Raw genomic sequence first — 26,798 nt, forward strand, 5'->3', positions numbered from 1 at the left:
GCACAAAAAAAAAAAGTGCTCTTAATTGTTGAGGCATCTCTCTAGCCCATCATAGCTTTAATCTTAAATTACATATTCTTCCATGTCCCTAATCCAAAATAAAGTATATATGTATGCATGCATGCATACATGTATATATGTATGTGTTGTGGTAATCACTTGCTGAAAGCTGCAAGTAAGTTCAAAGCAACCCTCAAACAAATATCCACCATAAATTTTGCAAACAACACGGATAAAGCTTGACTGTCAAAGATGTCTGTAAGGAAGCCCTCATGCTTTCTCATGCCATGTGCTCTGTATTGTTCAATAAATGCAGAGCAAAGGCCATTGTGAGGGGCAAACAACGGATTGCAGACCTGTAAGTACAAACTACAGACAGATTGAAGATACAGGGAGTGAAGTGACGAACTCAAATTCATCACTTGGGCTTGCTCTGGGTCACACAAGAGAAAGGGACTTGCTTTCATTCCTTAACTAGAGATGGATGCAACTCGGTGCCCTGAGGTTATGTTGACTGCATTAGCTACTGAAGGAAATGAATGGAGGCAGGAGTGTGTGAAGGAATGTGCCACCCAGTTTCTATAAATGTGAAATTTGAGGTGACCAGTGTTGCATTTTTGTTATTGTTTGGCAAAAACAATTGAGATCACCGCAGCCTTGCCTCTGAAGAATGTGTGAGGATTTGTTGTTCTCTGTACAAAGTCAGCCTGTCCTCTTTATATAGCTGGAGGAAGAAGAATTTAGCTAAGGAAACTTGAGACCTACGAAAGAAGAAACTAACACCCCACCTAGCATGTCCAACCCATGGCCTATGAGCTATTGTGATTGACAATAGATAGCTGTGGCTTTTTTTTTTCCGGTTTCTTTTGTAACTCAGTTGTGAGGCTATCCAACACGAACTTTTCCGGTAGTAACACCTTTTTGCAGTGTCAAAAGGTTGGGCATGCTTGCTTCTCATTTCTTCTCAGATCTAGAGACAGGGCGCTTGGTTAGGTCTCGTTAGTCACAATAAAAGTCTTCGATTTTCTTAGATAACGTCATCACAGAAACATGAAGAAGGGACCAATTCCTGGCACTGAGCCCCAGACCTGAGCCAAGAGACGAAAAACTGCAGTGGTAGGGCAGCATTCAAAGGCGTCTGTCCCAATCTGGCCCAGGTGGGCACAAACATGCGCTCAGGAGAAGTCAAGGCTGTGGAGGCTTTGGTTACTGGAATCTAATCTGTAGGGGTTAGGGGTTAGCAACAAAAAGTTGATGAACTAATGGACTGCAGAATCTAAGCAGAGCCTGCCATCCTGGGGAGACTGGGTAGACTTCCCACTCTAGGAAAAGTGACTGAGGGAAGAAATGAGACAAGCAATGGAATGAAGTTGGGCTCAGCTTCCTTTTCAACACAATAATACCAGGAACGCCAGTGTGTGCATACTCGGCTGCAATTACTGCTGGTATGCCAGCTGCCTGGAAGACTTAAGACAGGACTTCACCCGAAAATAGACGATACACCTAAATGAGAAAAGAGAGAGAGAAAGACACACACTGAGGGTGGCCAGATAGATAGGTAGATAGATAGAGATACATACATACACAGTTACATAATGCACACATACATGATTACTTACATACATAGGTACATAATACATACATACATGGTTGCATACATACATACGTAGTTACATAGATAAGCAGATATACGGATGCATTGGTTTACATGTATAGATAGATATGGTATTACACTTCCACCTTGAGTGAGAACTTTTAAACAAGACCACATGAAGGCAGACTGATCAATCGCTCACACCCTCACATGCTCAGAAGTGCTAACCGGAAAAGACATGGGCTTCCTGGGCAAGCACAGGGAGGCTTCCTGGGGAAATGGCAGACCTGCTGCCAATGTAAACCTGTAGATGGCAGGGCTGTGTGCTGGGAAGTGCTAAGAGCAGCAATTTTCACCCAAGCTTTAAGAGCATTCAACTGGAGTGTGTTCTTAAAACTTTAATTTTTGGTGCTGGGGATTGAATCTAGGCTCTTACACAAAATCAATCTCTGTCTGTCTGTCTGTCTGTCTCTGTCTCTGTCTGTCTCTGTGCGTGCGTGTGTGTGTGTGTGTGTGTGTGTCTGTCTGTCTGTCTGTCTCTAATATTAGGGTTAAAAAAGCAGAATTCACAACTAAAAATAACAGAGTTAACACGGTTCTTCTGCACGCACAGGCAGCCTCTGTCCACCTAATACAGCTGTCTGCTGATGTCTGCCAACAGGATGGTTAAAAATAGATGGCTAGTCTCCACAGTAAGGGTGTTGCATGACTGATTTATACAGTGTTCCATATTTATTCATCTACATTAGTTATCTTCAAATATTCTTGTGTTCCCTGAAGAGAAATTTGAAAAGCTGCATGTCCTTCATTTGCTTCAGGTTGGCCACTTAATATTTTTTTTTTATGTTTAGATGATTGAAAAGTTTATCTGTCCATGGCTCACCATTACATTATAACAAGAACGAGTAAGGATTTAGCTAGTCCTGTTTTCCAGTCATAGCTTCAGTATCCAAAGTAAATCTTTGTTCTCACAATGGGAGACAAGAGTGAAAGTGTTGCTAGAGGTAGCCCCCCATTCCTTTCAACCCCATCGAAAATTGGTTTGTAATGATCTACTTAAATAACAAAGTACAGGCCTGGAGAGATGGCTCAGTGGTTAAGAGCACTGACTGCTTTTCCAGAGGATCCAGGTTCAATTCCCAGGACCCACATGGCAGCTCACACCTGTCTGTAACTCCAGTTTCAGGGGACCCGACACCCATGGCAAAAAACATCAATGCACATAAAAATAAAACTAAATTAAAAATAACAAAGTACTTAGGCACAATGTAAATTTTAATAAAAACAATGAACTGGAAGCCACCTGGTTTACAAAAATGTATATTACTCTACCATTCAGATAACTCATTTCCAGAATTTCTAAAAAAAAAAAAAAAAGCACAAGAAAGGTTTTATCCAGGCTTTCCAAATTTTTGTTAATTTAATTGTTTTTCCTTTATTTGTTTGGTGTGTGTGTGTGTGTGTGTGTGTGTGTGTGTGTGTGTGTGTGTGTGTTTCAAGACAGGGTTTCTCTGTGTAACCACCCTGCCTGTCCTGGAACTCACTCTGTAGACCAGGCTGGCCTTGAACTCACAGAGATTTGCCTGCCTCTGCCTCCTGAGTGCAGTGCTCAGGTTAAAGTCCATGCACTCCCACCACCCAGCAATTTGTTTTCCATTGACTTGGAAACACTTTGTTGCCTCAATAAAATCACATGAAAGTGATGTCAAAATAATACTTTGTGCGTTCAAAATATTTTTCTTGTTAGTTTGAATGGACTACACATTTGGCACTAATTACATTCTTCGAACAAAATGAAGTGTTTTTAAAAAGGTATCATGGGCCAAGTGTGGTAGACATGCCTGAAATCTCAGCACCTGGGAGGCAGAGGTAGGAGGATTAGAAATTGAAGGCCAGCCAGAGCTCTGTAAAAATCTCATCTGAAATATAAAAAACAAAGACAAACAAGGGGCTGGAGAAATGGGCCTCCAGGGGACTCAGGTTCATTTCCCAGCATCCTCAGCAAGCAGCTCACAACCACCCACATCTGTAGCTCCCGAGGACCCTACAGCCTCAAACAGCAACAACAAACAACAGAAGAAAACCCCACAAACTCTTATTGTTCTGGAACAAGAAAAAAAATCACAAGATCTTTTATATTTCTGTGAAAGGTATCCAGAGGGCAGGGCTATCTGAAGGATACTGGCTCTAGTTTCCTGTGAAGGAAATAGCACTCACCATTGCTTTCTGACAATGCAAGGGTCACAACAATGGTAACACAACTTGAATCTTTGGCTAGAGTTTTGTGTTAGTTAGTTAGAGGAGATGACAGGAAGCTAGCTGGTTACCTAGAGATGAGAGAAAACACAGGGCATTGTAATTCCTTATAAGACAGTCTCACCGGAAGCTGAGCTCAGTTGCAGTTTCTCCCATGGGTTGTGGGTGATTCTTGGTTCCAGATGGCCCGTTGATTCTGATAGTCACTGGGATCACTTTGAGAGAGGGACTGCATGTGTCATAGAACCCACATGACATTCAGTGAATGGTATTGTGGGGATCCTTCTGGAATGAGCACTCTGACACCAATGAGACAGAAGAGGAGACCAAAGCCAGGTAGCTCCTGAAGAGCCTTAGCGGCTAGTCCACTTTGCATTTTTATTTTATACTCAAAACCATGTGGGGTAGGCAAACAACATAGTGCAGAGGCTTACACAGCAGTCAAACCGTTGCTAAGAGCAACGACCCATTGTTTAAGCTAGTTTTCTAGGTCATCCTGTTCTAGGTAACAAATTATGTTTGGCAAATAGGCAGTACAGGCAGTGTCTTAAGTAAATTACTAAGTAAATCAATAAATCGGTGTCTAGTAATTGGTCTTTTCTACCTTACTCTACTTCAGCATGTCAGCTAACTTGTTTAAGTGCATCTGAGCAAATTTCTCTCACTATTGCTTCACTCATCCTGTGTGGTCTGTAGAGACAATGAGGAAACAGAGGATATGGTTTCAGAATGGAGGAGTCCTAGGAAACAAGTCATGATGTCGTTGGTACCTATCACACAAAATGATTTACGTTTAATTCATAGAGCATATTTTTGAATGAGATTTTTGGCTATATAAGCAAAAAGACAACACATGCAGAAATATCTAAATTCCAAGATGGCAATATGTTCCATCAGAGTTTCTTTTCTTAAACTCCACATTTAAACAAAATAATAATAAAAGTAGGGGAAAGTTAAATTGTAGGAAGAGAACCAATCCTCCAGTGTCACCCTCTGCCCTCTACATGTGCCGAATGACACGCTAAAAAAATAAATAAATGAAACTAAAATACTTAAACAAAGTAACAAATGTTTTATTTTTAATTAATTAATTTATTTATTTATTCATTTATTTATTTTGGTTTTTCGAGACAGGGTTTCTCTGGGTAGCTTTGGAGCCTATCCCGGCACACTCACTCTGTAGCCCAGGCTGGCCTCAAACTCACAGAGATCCGCCTGTCTCTGCATCCCGAGTGCTGGGAGTAAAGGTGAGCGCCACCAACTCCCGGCAACAAACGTTTGAAAAAAGATTTTCTTTTCTTTGCCAAGTGCAGCCCATAATCCCAACATTTTGAAGACTGAGAAAAGTTCAACCAGTCTGAAGTAAGTAGGGATTTTCAGACCAGCCCGGACCCCACGGTAATGTCTTGGCTCAAGAAACAAACCACAGAAAAAGGCAGGAGTGGAGGAAGCTTTTCCTGGAAGTGGTTTACATCTGTAGAGTAAACGGGAAAGCCTGGAGCTGAAACACACAAACACAGCCGCTGCTGGAAGGACATTTCTAAGGTTCAGAATTGTTACATTGTGGAACATCGAACAACAAGAATTGAGCTTAATGTGACAGCCACAAACTAGCTATTTTCTTCAAGTAAAATGTACTAGGAATCTACTAAAGGCCACTATATTTTTTCATATATATGATACATATATATTTGAGGGGGTTTCAAGACAGGGTTCCTTTTGGAGGCTTTTTTTAAATATTTAAATTAGAAACAAGTTTGCTTCACATGTCAATCCCAGCTCCCTCTCCCTCCCATCCTCTCCCCAAAACCACAATATTGAAATTAGGAACGACACACTTTTTCTGATGGAATTCAGCAGTAGACAGAAACTTGACATACAAGTGCTGTGGGGCGTCTGCAGATTGTCAGAGAGCAAGTGTCTTCCCCGAAAGCTAATGTCGTGCTTTATTTCCACAAACAAAATGGTTTGTTTGTTTGTTTGGTTGGTTGGTTTTTTTGGTGTGAGTTAGCCAGAAGACAAATTGCTGAAGAGGAAGAGGGAGGAGAATTTCAAGGCCAGCCTGGGCTGCACTTTAGTGCCTGGTATGTCAATTCACAGCTGTAATTCCAGCAGCTGGAAGGCTGCTACAGGAGGGTGGCTGCAAGTTTGGCAATATAGTCCACATTAGTGATTTCCGGGCCAGCCTGGGATATAGAGTGAGACTCTATCTCCAAAAACAAAGTAAAACAAACACCATTGAAGGGAAATGTGGGAAACATGAGGGATTTACGAGAAAGAGGCATATTATTCTGGAAAAATAAGAGAGGAACAGCTTAAGGTACACAAAATGACAAGTTATAGAATCTTTAAAAAGCATTCAACTTGCAAAATGGTCAGCAGATGTCAGAAAAGTAAAAAAGTTGAGTTCCCAGGTACTCTGCAAGAACAACAAACGTTCTTAACCACTGAGTCATATCTCCAACATCCTATTTATTAATTTTTTTGAACCCCCTAGGACCTATGACTTCCCAAGTCAGGACTTCGACCACATTTACAGTATCAGGCATAAAATCCCACCCCCTTGCCTGCAGGGCTCAAATCCAGCCACAGGAGCTTTGGTTACCCCATTAACAGTCTTTCCACTATTACACCCGTGCGCTCAGCTTGCCTAGCAGGTTGGTGTTGCAGCATGCAGGGCTCAGTGCTGGGTTAGACCACTGATGTCTCCCCCCTCCCCCAGCAGTCCGGACAGTACCTGGAGACACTAAGAAAGCTAGCCAGCAGGGAGAGTTCTCTGACAGGTCCAAGAGTGAGTTTTCTGTGTCCTGCAACCAAAGTGTGTGATGTCTTCAGAAATAGGTTCTTACCATTTTAGTTAGGGTGCGCAACCAAGAGCCATGGTAGTAGCCTTTGTTGAAATTTTATTTTTACAACGTCAAAGAATTAATAACCCTGAAAAATATGAGATAGATCAATGTGGATTCCAGGTAATATAATAACTAAATGCGGCATGATTAACAAAACATGCCCAAAGTCTAAATTTTGAGCTGGATCAGAATGTAATGTGTATTTCATGAATTCATTTAAAATACCATGCTTACCAAATTAACACCACACACACACACACACACACACACACACACACACACACATTTTAACAAACACAACTTCATTGTGCATGGATCTCTACAAACTTTCCACTAAAATACTTAAAAGAAGAAGAAAAAAAACACCTTACTAGTATTTTTTTTTCATGTAACCAATGAGCAGTAACGTGCCTGGACAGAACATGTAAACCTGGAATGGAATAACCTAATTTCGTGTTTTGCTGATTTTCTACTCTGCTGCATTCAACATCTACCACCCATTTGCTACTGTGTAAGCAGGAAAATGACTCTCACAGTCACAGTAAATTGAGAAGAGGGCTTTTTTTAAACCTCCAGCAGTTAAAATAGATTGCCCTTTGTGGTCACACCACTGACCTTTCCTGAGTTTACTTGACAGGCAGTGAAAACCCTGACAAGTGTTCTGGTGAGTTAGTTTACTCTGGCCATCGAATCACATAGCAGGGTATCACTAATAGATTGTACTTCTTCTAATTTTATTTTCATACACTATAGTATATGGTGATCTATATAAAGCAATCACCTACTTTGAGAAGATAATCAAAATACCTTTAGTGCTAGCTCTGGCTTTATATTCTATTTCTTATCTACCTGCAGTTTATCAACTTGGTTGTTAAGATCTGAATAATTCAGGAATCTATATTGCTTTGAAATGAGTAAGCGATCAATAATGACATGGTGAAAAGAAAAAGTACTGTCCTATTTTATAATCAACTCTAACTCTTTCAACATTCTGAAGCCAAATGATGTAGCTGCTTACTTTTGCATTATTCATAGAGATCAATTTCATATTTATATTTCCCAGTAAGTTAAGTATGGAACTTACAGAGTTTGATGCATGCACTCTCCTGGGATGAAGAGAGGGGAGAAAGGGCCAGAAAGTGCACCAGAGAGTGATTCGATCCCAAGAGATAAAGTGGTTGCTACACAGTAGCCTGTCATGAGAGAAGGGACTTTCTCCTTTCAAACTCACCCCGAGTAAGAGGCAGATGTTTGCATCAAGAAACCTGATATACAAATTCTGCCACTGCTGTAGCTTTGCTTGGTGACACGTTTTCCATCCTTCTGACCTTGGTAAAGAATCCACAAAAATAGTTATTAATTCATCTCCAAGTCATAATTAAGAAAATTAATTTAAAACTAACCAAAATAATTAAGAAAGGTTCTCCAGAACACTTTGTAAATGCTTATGGTTAGTCATGCTAGCCATAACGTTACCAGGTGCTTAACACAGGGAAACTAGAAGTTACTGTTTATTGAGCAGAATTTCAGGCCTTTGGTTCTGTGTACTTAGGTAGAGTACTTATTAAACAAAACAATGGAGGTGGTGAGTCCAAAAGAAAGAGTCCCCAAATGGTTGCGATGATAAATCACAGAGCTCACTTACAGGGAAGACTAGTTTTCATCTCCCACACACGATTTAGGAAGCTGTCTTAGTGCTTTTCTGATGCTGTGACTAATATACCCTAAAGAAACACCTTGGAGGAGGAAAGGGTTTGTTCTCGGTCACAATTACAGTCATCACAACTGGGAAATTGAGGCTGCAGGAACTACTCCCATCTACGGTCAAGAGCAGACAGAGAATGAATGAATGCATGTGTGGGTTCAGCTCATTTTCTCCTTTTTATGCAGTTCAGGACCCAAACCCAAGGCAGGGTACCTCCCACTTTTAGGCTGGGCCTTCCTACACCAATTAGTATAATCACAACACAACACAACACATTCCCTAGCAGACATGCCCACAGGTCAACCTACTTCAGACAATTCCTCACTGAGATCTCTTGCCCAGGTGACTATAGATTTTATCAACCTGACAGTTTAATCATCCCAATCTTCAATAGCACCAGTGAGCTGATTCCAGCACAGGCTGAACCAGAGACCACCTAGATGCACAGAGAGTTCTACAGTGAAACCAGGTATGTGGAGGCACATGCTGGGTAGCCAACTTTATACTCGGTTAAAGCCAAGAAGGAATGAGAAGGACGTTATCAGCTGCAGACATCAGTAGCTTGTGCCAACTGCACAGCCAGAAGCAGAGCTAGACAGGCATCTCGCTGTGATGCAAACCCTACACAAAGCCCAGCACTCATGTTCCGATGAGGAGCTCTTCTCTGAGTGCCAGACAACTCTCTACAAAGGGGAGAGGGGCATAGAAAGGGAAGAGCAATAACTTCAAAGAGGCAGAGATAAAGAGATTATTCAAGTATGATGAACATTGGCTTCAAAGCAGATTAGGTTCAAATGGCTATTGTTTTTGGATCTGTAGTTGGAAAAAATAAAGGCAATCAGAAATTCTTGTGGGTGCACATACATGCAGCAGTCACCTCAGGTGTCATTCTTTGGGAGCTTCCTGGATTTTTTTTCTTTTTTTGAGAAAGGGTCTCACTATGGAGTCTGGATGGCCTGGAATTCACTATGTAGATCATGCTGGCCTTGAACTCACAGAGATCTGCCTGCCACCATGCCCAGCCTAGGAGTTTCTATTTTGGGTTTTGAGACAGAGACTTTCAATGGGACCTGGGGATCATCGATTAAGCTTGGATAGCTGGCCAGCAAGGCCAAGGGATCTTCTTATTTTTGCCTCCTTAGCAATGGAATTGCAACTTGTGGTCTTCATGTACATGTGGCAAGCATTTTACCAGGTGAGCTGTCTTCCAAACCATATATATATATATATATATATATATATATATATATATATATGCTGCAGAGATGTCAGTAGTACCAGTGCTTACTGTATAAGCATGAAGAACTGAGTTAAAAAACCCCAGCACCCTCATTAGAAGTTAGATGAGGTTAGTTATATACTTGTAATCCCAATGCTATGGGTGGAAGAGACAGAGGATTTCTGGGCTTGCTAGGTGTCAGTCTAGCTCCAGTTTGAGTGAGAGACCCTGTCTGAGGGGAGTAAGTTAGATAGCAATAGAAGACAATGTGCACACACATCCAAACACATACATTACAAAAATATACTGTTGTGGTAGCTTGGATAGGAATGGCCTCCATAGGCTCATATATTTGAATGGTTGGTCATCAGGGAGTGGCACTACTTGAGAGAGATTGTGTGGTCCTGTTGGAGTGGTGTGGCTTTATTGGAAGAACTGTGTCACTAGGCGGAGGAGAGATTTGAGTGGTCCAGAAAGCCAAGTCAGGCTCAGTGGCTCTCTCTTCCTTCTGCCTGTAGATCCAGATGTAGAACTTTGTGCTATTTCTCTTGTAGACCAGGCTAGTCTCGAACTCACAGAGATCTGCCTGCCTCTGCCTCCCGAGTACTGGGATTAAAAGCGTGCACCCCCACTGCCACCACCACCGTCACCCTGTTCTGTGCTATTTCTCCAGCACCATGTCTGCTTACTTGACACCATGCTTCCCATCATGATGACAATGGACTAAACCTCTGAAACCACAAGCCAGCCCCAAATAAGTGCTTTCCTATATAAAAGTTGCCATGATCATGGTGTCTTTTCACAGCAATAAAACTAACCAAGACAACCACACACACACACACACACACACACACCCTTAAAAATATTCACTTGCCGGGTGTTAGTGACGCACGTCTTTAATCCCAGCACTCGGTAGGCAGAGGCAGGTGGATATCTGTGAATTCCAGGCCAGCCTGGTCTACAGAGTGAATTCCAGGACAGCCTCCAAAACAATACAGAGAAACCATGTCTGGAAAAAAAAATTCGTAAGACATGTATATTTTCAGACTCAGGAGAGATCACAGATCCTTCTTGTCTCAGCCCTTCCATCACACACACACACACACACACACACACACACACACACACACACACACAATGTGTACAACTAGGGATGCTTAAAGAATGCTGTGTCAATGTCACATTCAAGAAAATCAACTAACATTCACTCCATCAGTTTAGTGCTTGGTTTTGTTTGTTTGTTTGTTTGTTTTGTTTTGTTTTGTTTTTGGTTTTTGGTTTGTTTTTTTTTTTTTTTTTTTTTTTTGGTTTTTTCGAGACAGGATTTCTCTGTATTGTTTCGGAGGCTATCGGTCCAGCCCGGCCTCGAACTCACAGAGATCCACCTGCCTCTGCCTCCCGAGTGCTGGGATTAAAGGCGTGCGCCACCACCGCCCGGCCTAGTGCTTGGTTTTGCTTAATTACCTGAGAATATCTGTAAAATAGTAAGCTCATTTTTAATTTAAAAACCCTAAGTTTATGTATGTTAGCACAGGCGAGCCTGTGTGCTCTACATGAGTGTAGATGACTTCAGACACGACTGGACCCCTTCAGGATGGTATGTCCATAGACTGTACATGACTTCAGTATCAAGGGGAAGATATCAGATTCCTTGAACTGTAAGTCCTGCATTATGGAAACTGTGGTTGTAACAGAAAGTTAAAACTTCTTGAAAGGGTAAAATTATTCGGTTTTAAATTGAGGAACACTTAAAGATCTTTCATAGGGGGTAACAAAGAAAACCACACCACGAAATCCTGGTATTTAGAAGTATCCCATAGACTCTTTAGGTAATTTGTTATATCAGTGCTTGGGAATTTTTAAATGATTTTTCTTTTTTTAGACTTTTCTATGTGTGTGTTGGCCTCCACATATATGTGTATCATGTGGCATACCTGGTACCCACTGTGGCCAGACGAGGGTGTGAGATCCCTGGGAACTGGAGTTACGGACAGTTGTCAGCCTCTATGTGGCTGCTGGGAATGGAGCCCAAATCCTCTGAAAGAATAACCAGTGCTCTTAACCACTTTGTCGGTCCCCAGTCCCTCTATATGTTTTTTTTTAAACATAGTTATTGCTGGCTAATCTTTATTTTGTTCTTAGGTTCCGCCCTTCCTGATTTCGATGGTTTAGGATCAAATTCCCTCTTCTCAGGGTAAAGATTCTTTTTGGACCCTTTTGCCTCTGTCCTGTCTCAGAGTATTTTCATCTGGTTTGTTTGACAGCATCATTGGCCCAATAGGGACAGCTAAACACCACTTACCCCCTCAAAGCTATACCATACAGTTAAATGACACTTAGAAACCAACGTTACTTTTTTATTATATTTTTTCTTGAGACAGAGTATCACTCTGCAGCCTTAAATTTACTATGTAGCCCAAGCTGGCCTAGAACTCATGGCTCAGTCCTCAAACCTCAGGCATCATCAAGCTTGATTTCATTTGCATTCTGAATTTCATCTAATTTCACATCTGATCCTGACAATGAAATGTTTTCTCGATTTTACAGGTTAATCACTAATTCAGAGGCATTAAAAACCAATCCAAGGTTTGTTTGCCTCCAAAATCCATTATCCTTCAATTGTGTAGCCTCCATTTTGAAAACCATCTCTGTGGTTTTCCTCACCTCTTAGCACAATATCCAGGTCCTCCTGTTTCTCAGACAGCAATCCTACTTCATTTTCCTATATTCCCCCTTTCTCTTCATTGGCTGTAGCTGGGTATTGCAAAAAAGCAGAATAAATCATATCCATTTTAGAAAAAAATGAGTAACAAAATTAATTTTTTATTTTAAAAAATATGGCATTGCATACTAATTAAAAAAGAAAAAACTAATGAAGATTATATAAAATAAGGCAGGTCATGCATTTTCAGATATAGACAATCATAGGATTAGAACCTAATCATACCTAATGCCCAGTCATAGTTAGGGTTACTGTTGCTTTGATGAAACACCATGGCCAAAGCATCTTAGGGGGGAAAGGGTTTATTTGGATGATACTGTATCACTGTTCATCACTGATGGAAGTCAGGACAGGAACTCAAACAGGGCAGGAACCTGGAGTCGGGAACTGACGCAGAGGACATGGAGGGGTGTTGCTTACTGGCTTGCTTCCCATGGCTTGCTCAGCCTGTTTTCTTATAGAACCCAGGACCACCTACCCGGGGATGGCACCACCAACAGTGGACTGGGTCCTCTCACATCAATCACTAATCACAAAATTGCCCTACAGGCCATTCTGTAACCTGATCTTATTGAAGCATTTTCTCAGTTGAAGCTCCCTCCTCTCAGGTGACTTAAGAGCTAGTGTTAAGTTGACATACAGTAGCCAGCACACTCTCTTAAAACTACTTCCTCTTAGGAAACATAGACACATACGCACAAAGCCCGTCAGAGCCTCTTCTGACCAATGACTTTCTCCCCCCACTAACATCACTGTTGGAGGAAATATCAGTATTGCTACAAAGTAGCTCAGATTATCTATTAGAAGGTCCTCAAGGACTTCCTCCTGACAGCTACAGCATGCAACTGTTGTGTGTCTATAGATCCTGCTTGCAAAGGACACCACAAATGTGACCAATGGTCCCTGGCATGCACACGGCGCTATGGTACGGTGAACTACAATCATTGGGGTTCCAAGAACTTCACAGATAGCACATTCCTGTGACGTCTCTCCTTAAAAAACATATTATGTGTCTTATAAAATTACCCTTTGAGGCACATCCTACCAAATCAGCTGTCTGTCATTTATCATTCCCTTTATTTCACAACCCGAAATTTTCAAAGCTGAGTTCACAAATCTTGAAAAAAAATCTAGCATTTTCATCAGAATAACTCACTTCCAAAAAAAAAAAAAAAAAGCATTATGTCCCCAACCTACTTTGCTCCTTTTATTTATTTGAGATTTGGGCACTTTAGAGAGAGTTTTTCTGGAGACAGGACAATGGGAGAGGCTAGTTTTGGAGGCCTGGAGAACACCAGCCAAAAGGGGCAGTATAAGGAGCTGGCCACGGGGCAGTCTGATGAATCTATACCCGATGAAAAGTCAGAGGTGTGGGTATGTTCCTTATTTCAGATGAGAAACCCGGGGATCAGAAAACTTAGGTTGATCTAAGTTAAAAAAAAAAAACTCAGAAACCCATCACACTGCAAGCAATAGAGTGTGGTAGTTGGATCACATGCTCCCACCCGTCAATCCTCCTCATAAGAAGACCTGCTGTGCTGCTCAGCTAAACCGGCAGCCTTGAACTAGGGGATTTTAAGGTCAAGCAAGGATTTTGAGTCTGCTCACAGAGTGCACACTCTGGCCTCCACACTTCCTAAGAGCCCAGGAGAGGAGAAGTCTAAAAGCACCAAACCTACACACAGAAGAGAAACAGGGCAGGCAGACAAGAAAAATCCTGAGATGACTGTCACAGAGAAGCCAGAATGCCCTTACAAGCTAGAAAGCAAACTCGATCTTCCAACTTACCAAGCCATGGAAATAATGTCGGTGCCCTCACATAAAGAGTTTACTGGACAGAAATCACTAAGAATGCACTTGAAATCACATTCATTCCAGTGTTCATTAAGTGGCCTTTAACAAGTTACTTAACCTTTTGGGTCCTTGGTTTCCTTACCTTTAAGTCAGTGGTAACAAAAATGTATGCTTGTTTTGATAAAACCCTGACCAAAAGCAAGTTGGTGGAAGAAAGTGTTTATCTGGCTTATACTTCCTGATCACAGTCCCTTATTGGGGGAAGTCAAAGCGGGAACTCAAGGTAAGGAGACAGGACCTAAATCGGAGAGCATGGAAAATTGCAGCTTACTGGTTTGCCCCTCATGTTTGCTCAGCCAGGAGTGGTACCACTCATTCACCTCCCACAACAATCATAGAACAAGTAAACACCCCCACAGACACGCCCACAGGCCAATCTGATGGAGGCAGTTCCTTAGCTGGGGGTTCTCTCTTCCCAGTGACTAGTCTGTGGCAAGTTAACATTAAAACCATCACAGGGAATTTCACTCATTGGATTGACTATACATGATTTTCTGAAATATTTCTCGTGTTTTATTTATTTATTTGTGTGTGTGTGTGTGTGTGTGTGTGTGTAGGGAGGTGTCTATAACATTTCAGGTTTTAGGCTGCAGCGAAGTTAGATGACTTGCACAATGTGTTAAGAAATTGTTTTCTCCTAACTTGCATTTTCTCTAGAGAGAGAACGTCCCTTAACCCTGTCCCCTCTTATCATCTTTGCTCTTTAACTCACTTTTCCTGGACAGGAACAGTGATGCTGCATCAGGGGCTTGGATGACCATACAAGGCTCCACCAAGACCCAGACCCCTCAAACCCCCGACACGCCCACCTCTCGCGAGACCAGCGGTCTGTGCTAGCGGGAGTGAAGGTCCCGGAAGTGGGCGGGGAGGCAGGGCCACGCCCCCTGGGCTAGTCCCTCGGCCGAGCGGAGTTGGGCGTCTTCTGGACGCGCGGGGCGGAGTCTCGAGCTGCCCCGCCTCATCACTGTCACCTGGCCTGGGTCCGGGTGTCCCTCCCCTTGCCCTTCACTGCGCCCTGCCCTCCCCGGGCTGCCGATCGGCCCGGCGTTCCCTCTGTGCCGGCTCCCGCTCCCGACGCCGCATGTCTGTCCCGCTCGTAAGTGCCTGGAATGCATCCGGCTGTGGACGCGCATTCTTGCTATCTATAGCCGCTCTGTACATCGAATGCCGCCGCAGCTATTCCCGGGGCAGCAACTGCTTCCTTCTCTAATCACGTCCCCATTGGTGGCTTCAGACCCGAATTTGGGAGTGGGGAGCTCTTCCACCTGTTCACTGAGCAGCCTGATCTCCAGAGGCTGCAGTGCCATTTGGAGCTTTCAGGGCCATCTGGCTCAGGACGGAATTTTTGCCCCCTGAGCTCCAGGCTTTCCCAGATGCGTTGCTTTTCTCTGAGAATGCTTTAGCTTTTTGGTCTATTCTGTTTTGACTGTAAGAAAATACATTTTTGCTTCAAGCTTTCTTATTCTGCTCTAAGAGAGAAGAAACTCTTCTCCCTTGTTGGATTTTACCAACAAGATTTCATTCTTTCTCATTGCTTTTCTGGGCTTTGAATCTATCTAGGACATGTAAGTGCTGCTGTCAACGCTAGAGAGTTTTAGCTCGTATTTTCTTTTTCCTAATTACCTTTTGATTTACAGGGGTAACTCATTCCACTTTGGAGTCCTTTTAATTCTACGGAAAGAGTTCAAATCCTCCGGCCGCCAAAATGGAGCGCAGTAAACAGATTCGAATTTTACTACTGAACGAAATGGAAAAGCTAGAGAAGACCCTCTTCCGACTTGAGCAAGGTCAGTCACAAGTAGTTTGGTTAGCTCTTTTGCATCTTTTAATGCATTGACAAGCTATTAAATTTTTTAACTTAAGGTTAGGGACTGAGGGTGATGGGTAGCTCAGTGATAGAAGGTATGTTTAATATAAACGAGCCTCACATTAAATCTCTGCATGAACACACACACACACACACCTACCTTAAAGTTAGATTTCCTAGATTTTAGCTTGATTTGTGTCAAGATACTGTGTTCCAAATTAGTGGTGACTAATGAAGGTATATGTTGTTTAAGAATATGTATGTCATATTAGAACAATGATAGCTCAGTCAAACCATCACCTAATGCAGAAACTACAGGGCATGGAAAGTCACTCATGGACAGAACCTTTGCCTAGTCTGCAAGAACTGGATTCAGTCTCCAGAGAGAGGTAGAAACTACAAATGCAGTTAGAATATTGACTGTGCTATTTGTAATAGCATTTATTGTTACAACCTGTTAAATCATGTATAATTTAGTTTTGTATATAATCTGTAGTGTTCCTTTTTAGAGCACACTCTTTTCCTTTATTGAACTTAGCATTGGTAAAGCATAGTACTGTATAGCATAGTATAGTATGTAAGTATAGTAGAGTAGCTATTGCTTACTTTATCAGAAGCCTCTCAAGCAAGTGGAAGATAAAGCCAAATAAAAAGTGGGAAATCCGATCAGGTGATGTTGAAAAGTATTTGAGCTATCATTTAAAGAACTATATTGAGCTAGGGATGTAGCTCAGTGGTAAAGTGCTTGCCTATACAAGCAAGGTTTTTGGGTTCGAATCCCAGCATGATCAGAAGATATAAATAAAAGTAAGATCAAAGATCAAACAGCAGTTCTATAAGACAAGCTAACAGATAACTTTACTTTTAGTAATGGAAATATTTCACTTATAATTTATAAATATAACTTGTAAAATACAAATAGAAAGTTTTTAATGCATCAAGACAGAAATCAGCCCTCCAGTGAACTTATTAAACAAAAATTGACAAGCATCTAGAAGAATTTTTTTTAATTTTTAAAAGTTACATTTTTTTTTAACTACAACCATCTACCATCTACTCTGTTCCCTTGATGCTGAATGGTCCTCTTCGATTTGTTTGGGGTTTTAGATCACTGAGTCCTGGCTTCAACTCCGGTTCTCCTGACTGCACTTTTCCTGGTTTTGATTTTTTCCTCCTCTGCTATCATCTGCATTCCTGTCAGTGTGGTCTCTCTCATTGGGACCTCTTCCTGCCACATTGAATTGCCAGTGTCCTCTTGGTTTCCCTCTTTTTTTCCCATCAAATAGTTAAGCCTTCTCATGGCCTCATCTCTTTCTTCTATGCTGAGGACTCTTGGAAACAAAGACTTCGAGAGTCACTTTCTCCTTGGAAGCCTTTGAATCACGTATCATGACAAGGGTTGAAGAGCAACTTTGCCTTTGCTTGGCTGCTAATAAACTGATGTTGGACAAACTATATTAATATTAAGCATTAATATCCTTGTAAAGATGTGTTACTTTCCTGTGGCATTCAGTTTGAAGATGTAAATTAGTAATACCTAGTTTTGTAGGGATAGAGCCCTAAGTAGCAGCAAGGTATTATCTTTCTGCTTACAGTTCATTCCCTGGGGTTCTGACACTGTCCTGCAGACTAGTCATGGGGTAGTTCTGTTGTTTATACTTTCCTCGCACGTGTTCTAAACCACCCCCCTTTCTCAAACCTCTCTTCAGTTTTCCCAGCCTAGACTCTTAAGCATTCTTAATGATGTCTCCTCTTTAACTGTCATCTCTCTTTAAAGTCTGTAATTCCTTTCTGGTATCTCTCCCTGTTAGTCTTTTCCATCTAACCAAATGTGTGTGTGTGTGTGTGTGTGTGTGTGTGTGTGTGTGTGTGTGTGTGTGTGTGTGTGTGTGTGTGAGAAAGAGAGAGAGACAGAGAGACAGAGAGAGAGAAAACCCAAGTCATCTTTTTAACCTTCCTTTTGATTTATGATTCTAAAACCCCTGCCTGGCTTCCAAGGCATTCTGGATGGCGGATGGCACTGTACTTTTTCTTGCCACGAGTGAATCTTGCGGTTCCCTGTCTTTAGTGTCTGAATCTTTACAGCTTTCCTGTCTGTCCTGTTCGTTCCATCCCTGGTGGCCTTTCTTATGGCCATGCTTACTTCTCTGCCCCTGTCAGATCCCTCCATATACGTTGTCCCTTTTACTGCCATTCTGTGTGTTCAACTTTCAGTTAAGATGCTGCCACCTTAGTGAAGGCTTTCTTTAATTTTTTGCTTCCTCTGTGGTTTGATCACTGATCAACTAAGTGCTGATCAGCGAAGTCGAGTCGGAAGCTTTGTGGTGGTACAGTACCCAACTGGAGGCTGAGGTTTGTGACTTTCTTAAAGACTAAGTGCTATGTACAACATTAATAAATGCTTACTGGCTAATTCTTAAACCCAGTGAAAACTAGCCCAAGATGGAAATTCAGCTAAGTGGCTTGAAGAAACAAACTGGAGGGTTTACTAAGACTAACAGGTTTCATTCTGTAACACTAGATAAACCAGTAAATCCATCCTTTGTGTGTGTGTGTGTGTGTGTGTGTGTGTGTGTGTGTGTGTTTGATAATGATGTGATCATATTATCTTAGAAGGCAATTTATAATGTGAAAGAAGTATTGAATAGAGGGAACATTGGGACAAGAAATAAAAACAAAGACCCTTTAAAGAAAAACGCTGTCTATCCTGTCTACATGCTGAAACAGAGGCAAATGGACCTCTGTGAGTTCAAGGCCAGCATGGTCTACATAGAGTTCCAGGCCAGCCAGAGCTATACAGTGAAACTGTGTTCCCTCTTCTCCTTAAAGAATTGTAACTAGGCTGTAGAGACGGCTCCTCAATGGATAAAGTTCCTGCTGGACAGCACAAGGAAAATCTCCAGCACTCACATAAAAACTGGGTTTAGCCATGTGCACCTGTAACCCCAGCACTGGGGGTACTAAGACAGCTGATCTAGGGGCTCGCTGGCCAGTCAGTCTGACCAATCAGCGAGGTTTGTGTTCATTGAGAGATCCTTCTCAAAAACTAAGGTGTCTATGACTGGAGATGCATCTTAGCAGTTGAGAGCACTTGCTGCGGTTGCACACACATGGCGGCCCACAGCCTCCTGTAACTCTAGTGCCAGGGTATCTGATACCCTCTTCTAGCTTCTGTGGGCGCCAGACACAGACATGGTGCACGTACATGCATGTGGGCATTCATACATATATACACAAAATAAAAACAATCTTTCAGTTTTTAACCTTAAAATAAAAGGCAGAGAAGAATAAATGAAGACACCCAGCATCAGTCTATGGCTTCCACGTGGCACACTCACAGATGCACATGCCTGCACATACATTACATATACATAAATAAGACAATTGAACAGACATCCAGGATTAAAGATAAGCACTTAATGAGATCAGAGCTGAAAAGGGAGACAATAAGAAAAGTTTAAACTTAAAGAAGTTGATGACAAATGTAATGGGGGAAAAATCTGGCGATACTTGGTTTTTATATTTAACTGGTCCCCAAACCCTTCTCTGCATTTATTTTTCATCCTAAGAACCAATTATAATTTTCAGCACTTTTGTCTCTATAGATTCTTCAGATTTAAGTAAAAGTCCAAGTAATTATCTGTTCTAATCAAATTATAGTTTTTCCTATTTTCCTTGTCTCATTGTGTAGTCCTCAAACCTGAAAATAACTCTTCCATCTTTTATATAGGTTGGCCAGAATTACATTTTTATGTTGAGTTTATCATTAGTTTGGGGGAATTAGGTCCCACCTTCCACAGTGGTGTTCCATGAGGGAAATCAGGTTTGTCAAGCTTGGGTGTCAAGCGTTCTTACTTAGCCAACCTTTGAACCCAATTATTACTGTTTTTTTGTTTTGTTTTGTTTTGGTTTTTTTTTTTTTATAAAATGTTCAGCTAGGCATGGTGGTGTATGCCTTTAATCCCAGCATTTGGGAGGTAGAGCCAGGTGGGTCTCTGAGTTCGAGGTCAGTCTGATCTATAGAGTTAGTTCCAGGGCAGCCCGGGCTACGTAGAGAAACTAGGTCTCAAAAAACAAACAAACAAACAAACAAAAAAACCCTAATTAATGAATTAATTAAAATGTTTATTTATAAGGGTTTCTTTAAAAATGTATCTACTACTTATTTTATGTGTATGTTTGCTTGCCAGTATGAGTTTATGTGCACTCTGTACATTCGGGTGCCCCAAAGGCCAGAGGGTGTTGGATCCTCCAGAACTGGAATTAGAGGCAGTTGTTAGCTGCCCAGTATGGGTTCTAGAAACCGAATCCAGACCCTCTGCAAGAGCAGCAAATGCTTTTCCCTTTTGAGTCACCTCTCCAGTCTCCAAAGGTTTCTTGATTGAAACCATCTACCCAGCCCCTAATGGGGAATTTTTGTTTACAGTAGTAATTTAATCACGTGTCTTCCTAGCTGCTGCTTACAGGAGGGCTACTGCTGATCCAAGCAAAGTGTTCTTAGTGTTAACATGAACAAGATAGCCACACCATGTACTGTTGTGAGCTAAGCTAATTTTAGCAGAGGTATTTCATGTACTGTTGGGAACCTGTTCAGTTTCAGTGATTTGACTTAGCAGTTGAGAGTGGCTTAATGCTTTAGGGGTATTTACTGATGCTCTCCTGGGATACAGAAAGAAAATAAAACGCCTTTCCTTCTTTGAAGAGTAATTCAGTTTGGTAACATATGAATTGGCACTAATGCTCTAAATTCATCAGATGAATTAAAAACAAAACAGACATCCTTGGAAAAGATAGAGGTTGTAATCTAATAGAAGCTCACAGTCCAATCTCCCTTATTTGTTTGTTGTGTTTTCCCTGAATTGCACCTTTATCTGGACTAGGTAGACAAGTCATATTGTCTTAAATCATGCAGATGAGGTTGTGGCTTCATGGTAGATCACTTATGTAGCATGCATGAGACCCTGGACACCATCCTTAACCCCACAAAAAAAGAAGATTAAATTAAAACTTAAAAAGTAGAAATGTCTCTTTCTGAAATTTTGTAACAGGAGGAAAAATAACCATGGGCATCTCTCTTTTACTTCTTAGAAACTAGCTCAGCCAGGTATGGTAACATGTGCCTTTAGTCCCAGCACTTAGGAGGCAAAGGCAGGTGGATCTCTGTTGAGTTCCAGGCCAGTCCTGGCCGGCATAGTAACTAACACATGGGGAGAAAGAGAGAGAGGGTAGGAAGTGAGGGGGGTCAGTTGAGACTGACAGACTTGAGGTAGAAGTGCTTGAAAATTACTCTTTGAGATGTGTCCTTTTTAGAAGTGATAATCAGCCTCTCATCATGTGAAATTTAGAAAATATCAGAAAACGAAACAAAACAAAGAAACCTTCATTGGACCCTTTGAGGTAAATGTTGTCCCCTGATGGTCGTGGGGTCGACCTGGCAGGAGTCGGCAGGAGGTTCCTGAACATTCCAATCGCTTTTCGGCTGACTGCTGTACTAGGGCCCAGGGCTTCTGCTCTGACCAGCACTACTAGGAGGTAGATGTGGGTGGGTGTCAGGGCTGGGCAGTGGGTGCTGCCCATGAGTTAGCCTATCTATTGCGAATGAGAGTTCATTGCTTGTTTTGAATGAAACTGAAGGTATGGGGCCCACCATTGACAAATGTGAAACCTGTAGTTTCCCTTATTATTGCATTGTGTTCTGATTTTTTACTTTAGAAATGCTTTTGTTATATGATTTTATCTATATAAGTGAATATCTGCCACCTTTAGATATTTTATAATCTGCTTCTACTCTTTTAAAAAAGAATTCAGTTGGCTTTCCAGTTAATGTACAAATTTAGATTAGCTTGTAAAAATAATTACTAGATGTCAAGAAAAATAGACATTTACTAGCCAGACTTTAGCAAAAGTCTACATAACAGGTGAGAGGGATTCAAGATTAAGGACATGGTTTAGTATATATAACCACTAAAAACTTTTTTATTTGTGTTTGGGCACCTTTGTATGTATTTTTCTTTTAAATATTTGAGGCTATTAAAACCAATTGTCGCCGGGCGGTGGTGGCGCATGCCTTTAATCCCAGCACTCGGGAGGCAGAGGCAGGCGGATCTCTGTGAGTTCAAGGCCAGGCTGGACCGACAGCCTCCAAAACAGAGAAACCCTGTCTCGTAAAACCAAAAAAAAAAAAAAAAACAATTGTCAGAGCAAACAGAATTTGTAATATTTAAATTACCTTATTATAAAACATTAAGCTAAAACTTAAAAGAAATAGTGGATGTTGTGGGCTGAGACGCAGCTGAGGGGAAGAGTGCTTCATGCTGGCACAAGGACCCAGCTTTGGTTCCCAGCATCCACCTTAGGTGGCTTACAACTGCTGTAACTCCAGATTCAGGAGAACTGTAAGGACACCTGTACTCATACGTGCATATAGTCATGCATATGTATACATATATTAAAGATAGTTAGGGGCTGGAGAGGTGTCTCAGGTTAAGAGCACTTGCTGCTCTTTCAGAAGACCCAGGTTCCATTCCAAGCACATAGACTGCCATCCATAATTCTAGCTCCAAGGGCACCAAAAATGCACATAATGTAATACATATATGCAGGGAAAATACAAAAAATAAATGAACAAACCTAACTTTAAAATATAAGATAATTAAATCTTTAAAGAGAAACAAAACCCTCTTCTAGAAACAGATGGAAGCAGATACAGAAATCCACAACTAATCATTGGGCCACACTCCTGGAGTACAATCGAAGTGAGGGACGAGTGACAATATGAACAAAGGAGTCAAGACCATGATGGGGAAACCCACAGAATCAGCTGACCTGAGCTAGTGAGACATCACTGAATCTGGTCTGTCAAATGGAGGACCTGCATAAGACTGAACTAAATTTCCTTTATATAGGTGACAATGGTATGGCTGGGACAATATATGAGGCCACTGGCAGTGGGTCCAAGACCTAACACTAATGCACAAACTGACTTAGTGGAGCCCATTCTATATGGAGAGATACCTTGCCCAGCCTAGGATGTGTGTAAGCGTTTCGTCGGGATAGGTCAGGAGAGGATGGAACAGGGGTGGGTCAGGTATTCTGGCACTCGGGAGTCACAGAATACTCAGTGTTACACAGCTCAGGTGGAAAGGTATCCTGGAGCTCGGGAGCCAAGGATACTGAGTGTTACACAGCTCAGGTAGAAAGGTATCCTGGAGCTCGGGAGCCAAGGACCACCACAGGTTGCAGTAAGCTTGGCAGCTTACAGCCTTGCCTCAGAGAAAGCTTCTCCGGTGTATCAGCTCCGCTCAGGCAGGACAGGGTCTTCCAGCTGGGGATGTTCGCCTAGTGTAGCAGTTTTGCTCTGCAGGAGGTTTCTCGGGGGCGAAGTTCCTACAGTTCAGCTCTGCTCCTGGAGAGCAGAGAGCGGAGAGCAGGGAGCCGGGAGCAGAGTGTAACAACTCCGCTCTCCCAAGGAAGGTTTCCGGGGAAGTGTTACAGCGTTGCTCGCTCTGCTCTGCTCTGCTCTGCTCTGCCCAGGGTCGCCTCTGCTCTGTTCCCGCCTCAAAAGAAGATCTTCACCCGAAGCTCATCCAAAGGGGTTTATTGGAAGGCAGCTGGACCAGCCAAACTGAACATACACAGGGTTTATATAGGGATTGGGGAAGTTTTTCCATAGTAGGGATTGGTCCGATTTCAGTGCTGAGCTCAGATTGGCTAGAGCTCTGCTCCGGGATTTGGCTTTGGTTTCAGGGCTAAAGTGTGTTTCTTTCTCTGGTCCTTTTTAGCCTTTTGGCTCCAATTTTAGGGCCAGGGTACATTTCTTTCACTGACTGTGATTCCAGGGACAAAGTGTGTTCCTTTGGCACTGGTTTTAGGGTCAGGGTACATTTCTTTGGTTGTGGTTGCAGGGCCAAAGTGTGTTTCTTTGGCTCTGCTCAGGGTGTGTTTCTTTGACTGGTCCCTTTTCCCTACAATGTGGGGGTGGAGAGATGCCTTGGTCCTGTCTCAACAAGATGATGGAACAGACTTAATAGATGCTCTAGAGGAGGCCTTACCCTCTCTGAGGAGCAGAGGGGTGGGGGAGTAGGAGGAGAGGCAGAAGAGGCAACTGGGATTGGAATGTAAAAAATAAATTAATAAAAAAGCAAAAAAAATCGTGAACTTTAAAAAGTAGTGAATATTCAGTCATACTTGATAGTGTCTGCTTTACTATGTGAGTGTTTTGTCTTCATGTATGTATGTGTACTTTGTGCATGCCTGGTCCCCACAGAGGGAAGAAGAGGCTCTGGATCCCCTACAACTAGAAAAGGGTGACTATAAGACGCCATGTTGGTGTTGGGAACTGAAAATGGGTCTCCAGCCCCTTTACATTTATTTTGGTGTTTCATAATTTACACAGTCCGTAAAAACAGTGTACATGTCTGCAACATATAACTAAATATTTGGAGAATGCTTCTTTTCTCTCTCAAGTTTGTTTGAGAGAGATAATCCATTGCTCCAAATACTGTTTGAGAGAGTTTAGGTAAGTTTTAACCTTTGTACTACAATTTCTCTGAATCATTGTGTAATTACTAAAGCAATGTTTGTATAAGCTTAAAAGACAAGTTGTTTAAATATCAACAATACCTCTGATATTTTTAATGTTCTAGATGTTACTACTTTTCCTGATGGTAAATTTAATTATTCTTAGAAAGATGTAGATATTTATAATTCTGAACATAACAATGTATTACTCCATTTATTGATTGAGATGAGTCTTGCTATGTGGTGGGGTTTTTGTTTTGTTTTGTTCTGTTTTTCTGATGACCTTTTCCAGCCCTGGGTGACCTAGAACTTGCTACATTGATTAGACTAGCCTTGTCTTTCTAGCAATGGTTCTCCTTTTGCCTACATGCAGGCACGCACAAACACACACACACACACACACACGCACACGCACACGCGCACACACACACACACACACAGAGCTTTAAGCCTAGAACTTGCTACATTATTAGACTAGCCTTGCCTTTCTAGCAATCGTCATTCAGGGCTTGTTCTAGAGTCTAGAGCACAGACAAAGTAGATTTAATACAGTCCTGTAGAGTCACCAGCTGCACCCGGCTATTGAGGACTCAACCTGTCTCTGAAGCTTTGGAGCTAGGCATTGGGTGTGTGAAGCTCTGGAGGACCTGGCTGCCATTGTGCTCCAGTGTAAGACTAGCGCAGCCACACTGGAAACCTCTGCTTTAGTGACCATTTTTAGAAGTTACCTGGACCATATCTGCAGCTTCTGTTGGCGTTCGTGCCATTTCAATTAGGGATTTGTATCAGAAAGGTGACTCCTTTTTTTAAGCCTTGTGAGCCAGTTTCTCCTACCCTCTGCAGCTTCCTCGCGCCCCTCAGTCACCAGAATTGGAGCTAGCTAAGGACTTGCTCTAAAGGAGCCTTTGTGGCTGCTCTGGCTGTTCATGCAGACCACTAAAGCATGCCAGCAGTGCGTTTACACAGGGAAAGCACTTCTGATTTCCTTCAGGACCGTCTTTGTGCTTAAGCTTGACTAGCCATGTGCTGGTCTTCACTGTGTCTCCACTTTCAACACGCCTTCCTTGCTAACACTGATCATTTTCAGCTTGATTCAAGGCAACAAACAGGCAGCTTTGCCTTTCTCTTGGCCAGTTAAGGTTATTGATCATCCTAATATCAGTACTGTTATGTCTCAGGAAATAAGGTTGCCTGGGGAAATGTTGAAGGATGAGCATTAGCTGTGGGTGCAGTCAGAGCAATAGGGTTAGCAGCTAAGTAGAGGACCTAAGTCAATCCCATACAGGCTCCTTAGATGTTGATTCAGACTCTTTGAGCTCCTGTGAGCCCCGTTAATTGTCTTCTGTGGGTTTTCTTGTGATATCCTTGACCCCTCTGGCTCCTACAATCCTTCCTCCCACTCTTCAACAGGTTTCCTGAGCTCCTTGGCCCAGTGCTTAGCTGTGAGTCTCTGCCACGTCCAGCCTTTTATATTTTGGATTCTGAGAATCAAACTGAAATTCTTATGCTTGGATGGCAAGCACTTTACAGACTGAGTTATATCCCTTGTATCAGAATGGTGTGTGTGTGTGTGTGTGTGTGTGTGTGTGTGTGTGTGCGTGTGTGTGCGTGTGTGTGTGTGTGTGTGTGTCTTATATGTGTGCATGTTTTCACAGGTGTGTGGGTGTAAATGCATATGTGTGAATGTGGAAGAAACCTCTCTCTAACTTTTGAGATATGGTCTCTTATGAACCTGGAGCTCACCATTTGACTAGACTGGCTGGACAGTAAGCCATAGGGATCTTCCTGTCTCCATATAGTCTTTTCTCCCCTACTTATTTGATCTGCTCATTGCTTGTGGTAACCATCACTCTTTAAAAGATGGGTAAGATGGCCCCAGGCAAAGGCACCTCCTGCCGAGCCTGACAACTGAATTTGGTCCCTGGATCCCACATGGTAGTGGGAGAAAACTGACTTCTGCAGGTTTTTTTCTGCCTTCCACTCTCATGTCATGGGACACATGTGTGCACACACACAGACGTATATGAAATACATAAGTAAACATTTAAAAGTATGTGAGACAAAGCTGTTTTTTTCTACTTAGGGTAAATCTTCATGGTATAATTTTTATTAATTTTGGTGGATATTTCATAAGTGTTATAACAATTAACGTATTTAATCTTTTCTTTTTCTTTTTTCTTTTTATTCTTTTTTTGAGACATCTCTATGTAGCCATGACTGTTCTGGAACGCACTAAATAGACCAGGCTGATCTGGAACTCACACAGATCTGC

The 26,798-nt window shown here is 42.1% G+C and overlaps 2 protein-coding genes across 2 annotated transcripts in view; one reads left to right on the forward strand and one right to left on the reverse strand.

Moving 5' to 3' along the window:
- The window catches only part of Frrs1 (ferric chelate reductase 1), a 66,503-nt gene extending 62,318 nt beyond the window's left edge, over positions 1 to 4,185 (reverse strand). The window contains exon 1 of the mRNA XM_040751976.1: positions 3,975 to 4,185. The gene's annotated coding sequence lies outside the window, so the exon portion shown is untranslated. The remainder of the gene's footprint in view (positions 1 to 3,974) is intronic.
- A 10,966-nt stretch (positions 4,186 to 15,151) lies between these two features.
- Positions 15,152 to 26,798, forward strand: part of Agl (amylo-alpha-1, 6-glucosidase, 4-alpha-glucanotransferase) — a 58,364-nt gene continuing 46,717 nt past the window's right edge. The window contains exons 1-2 of the mRNA XM_005077116.4: positions 15,152 to 15,295; positions 15,837 to 15,986. Of these exons, the coding sequence (XP_005077173.1) occupies positions 15,905 to 15,986 (82 nt within the window). The 5' untranslated portion in view covers positions 15,152 to 15,295; positions 15,837 to 15,904. The remainder of the gene's footprint in view (positions 15,296 to 15,836; positions 15,987 to 26,798) is intronic.

Source organism: Mesocricetus auratus, unplaced genomic scaffold, assembly GCF_017639785.1.
Source record: "Mesocricetus auratus isolate SY011 unplaced genomic scaffold, BCM_Maur_2.0 Super-Scaffold_100009, whole genome shotgun sequence".
Taxonomy (NCBI): Eukaryota; Metazoa; Chordata; class Mammalia; order Rodentia; family Cricetidae; genus Mesocricetus; species Mesocricetus auratus.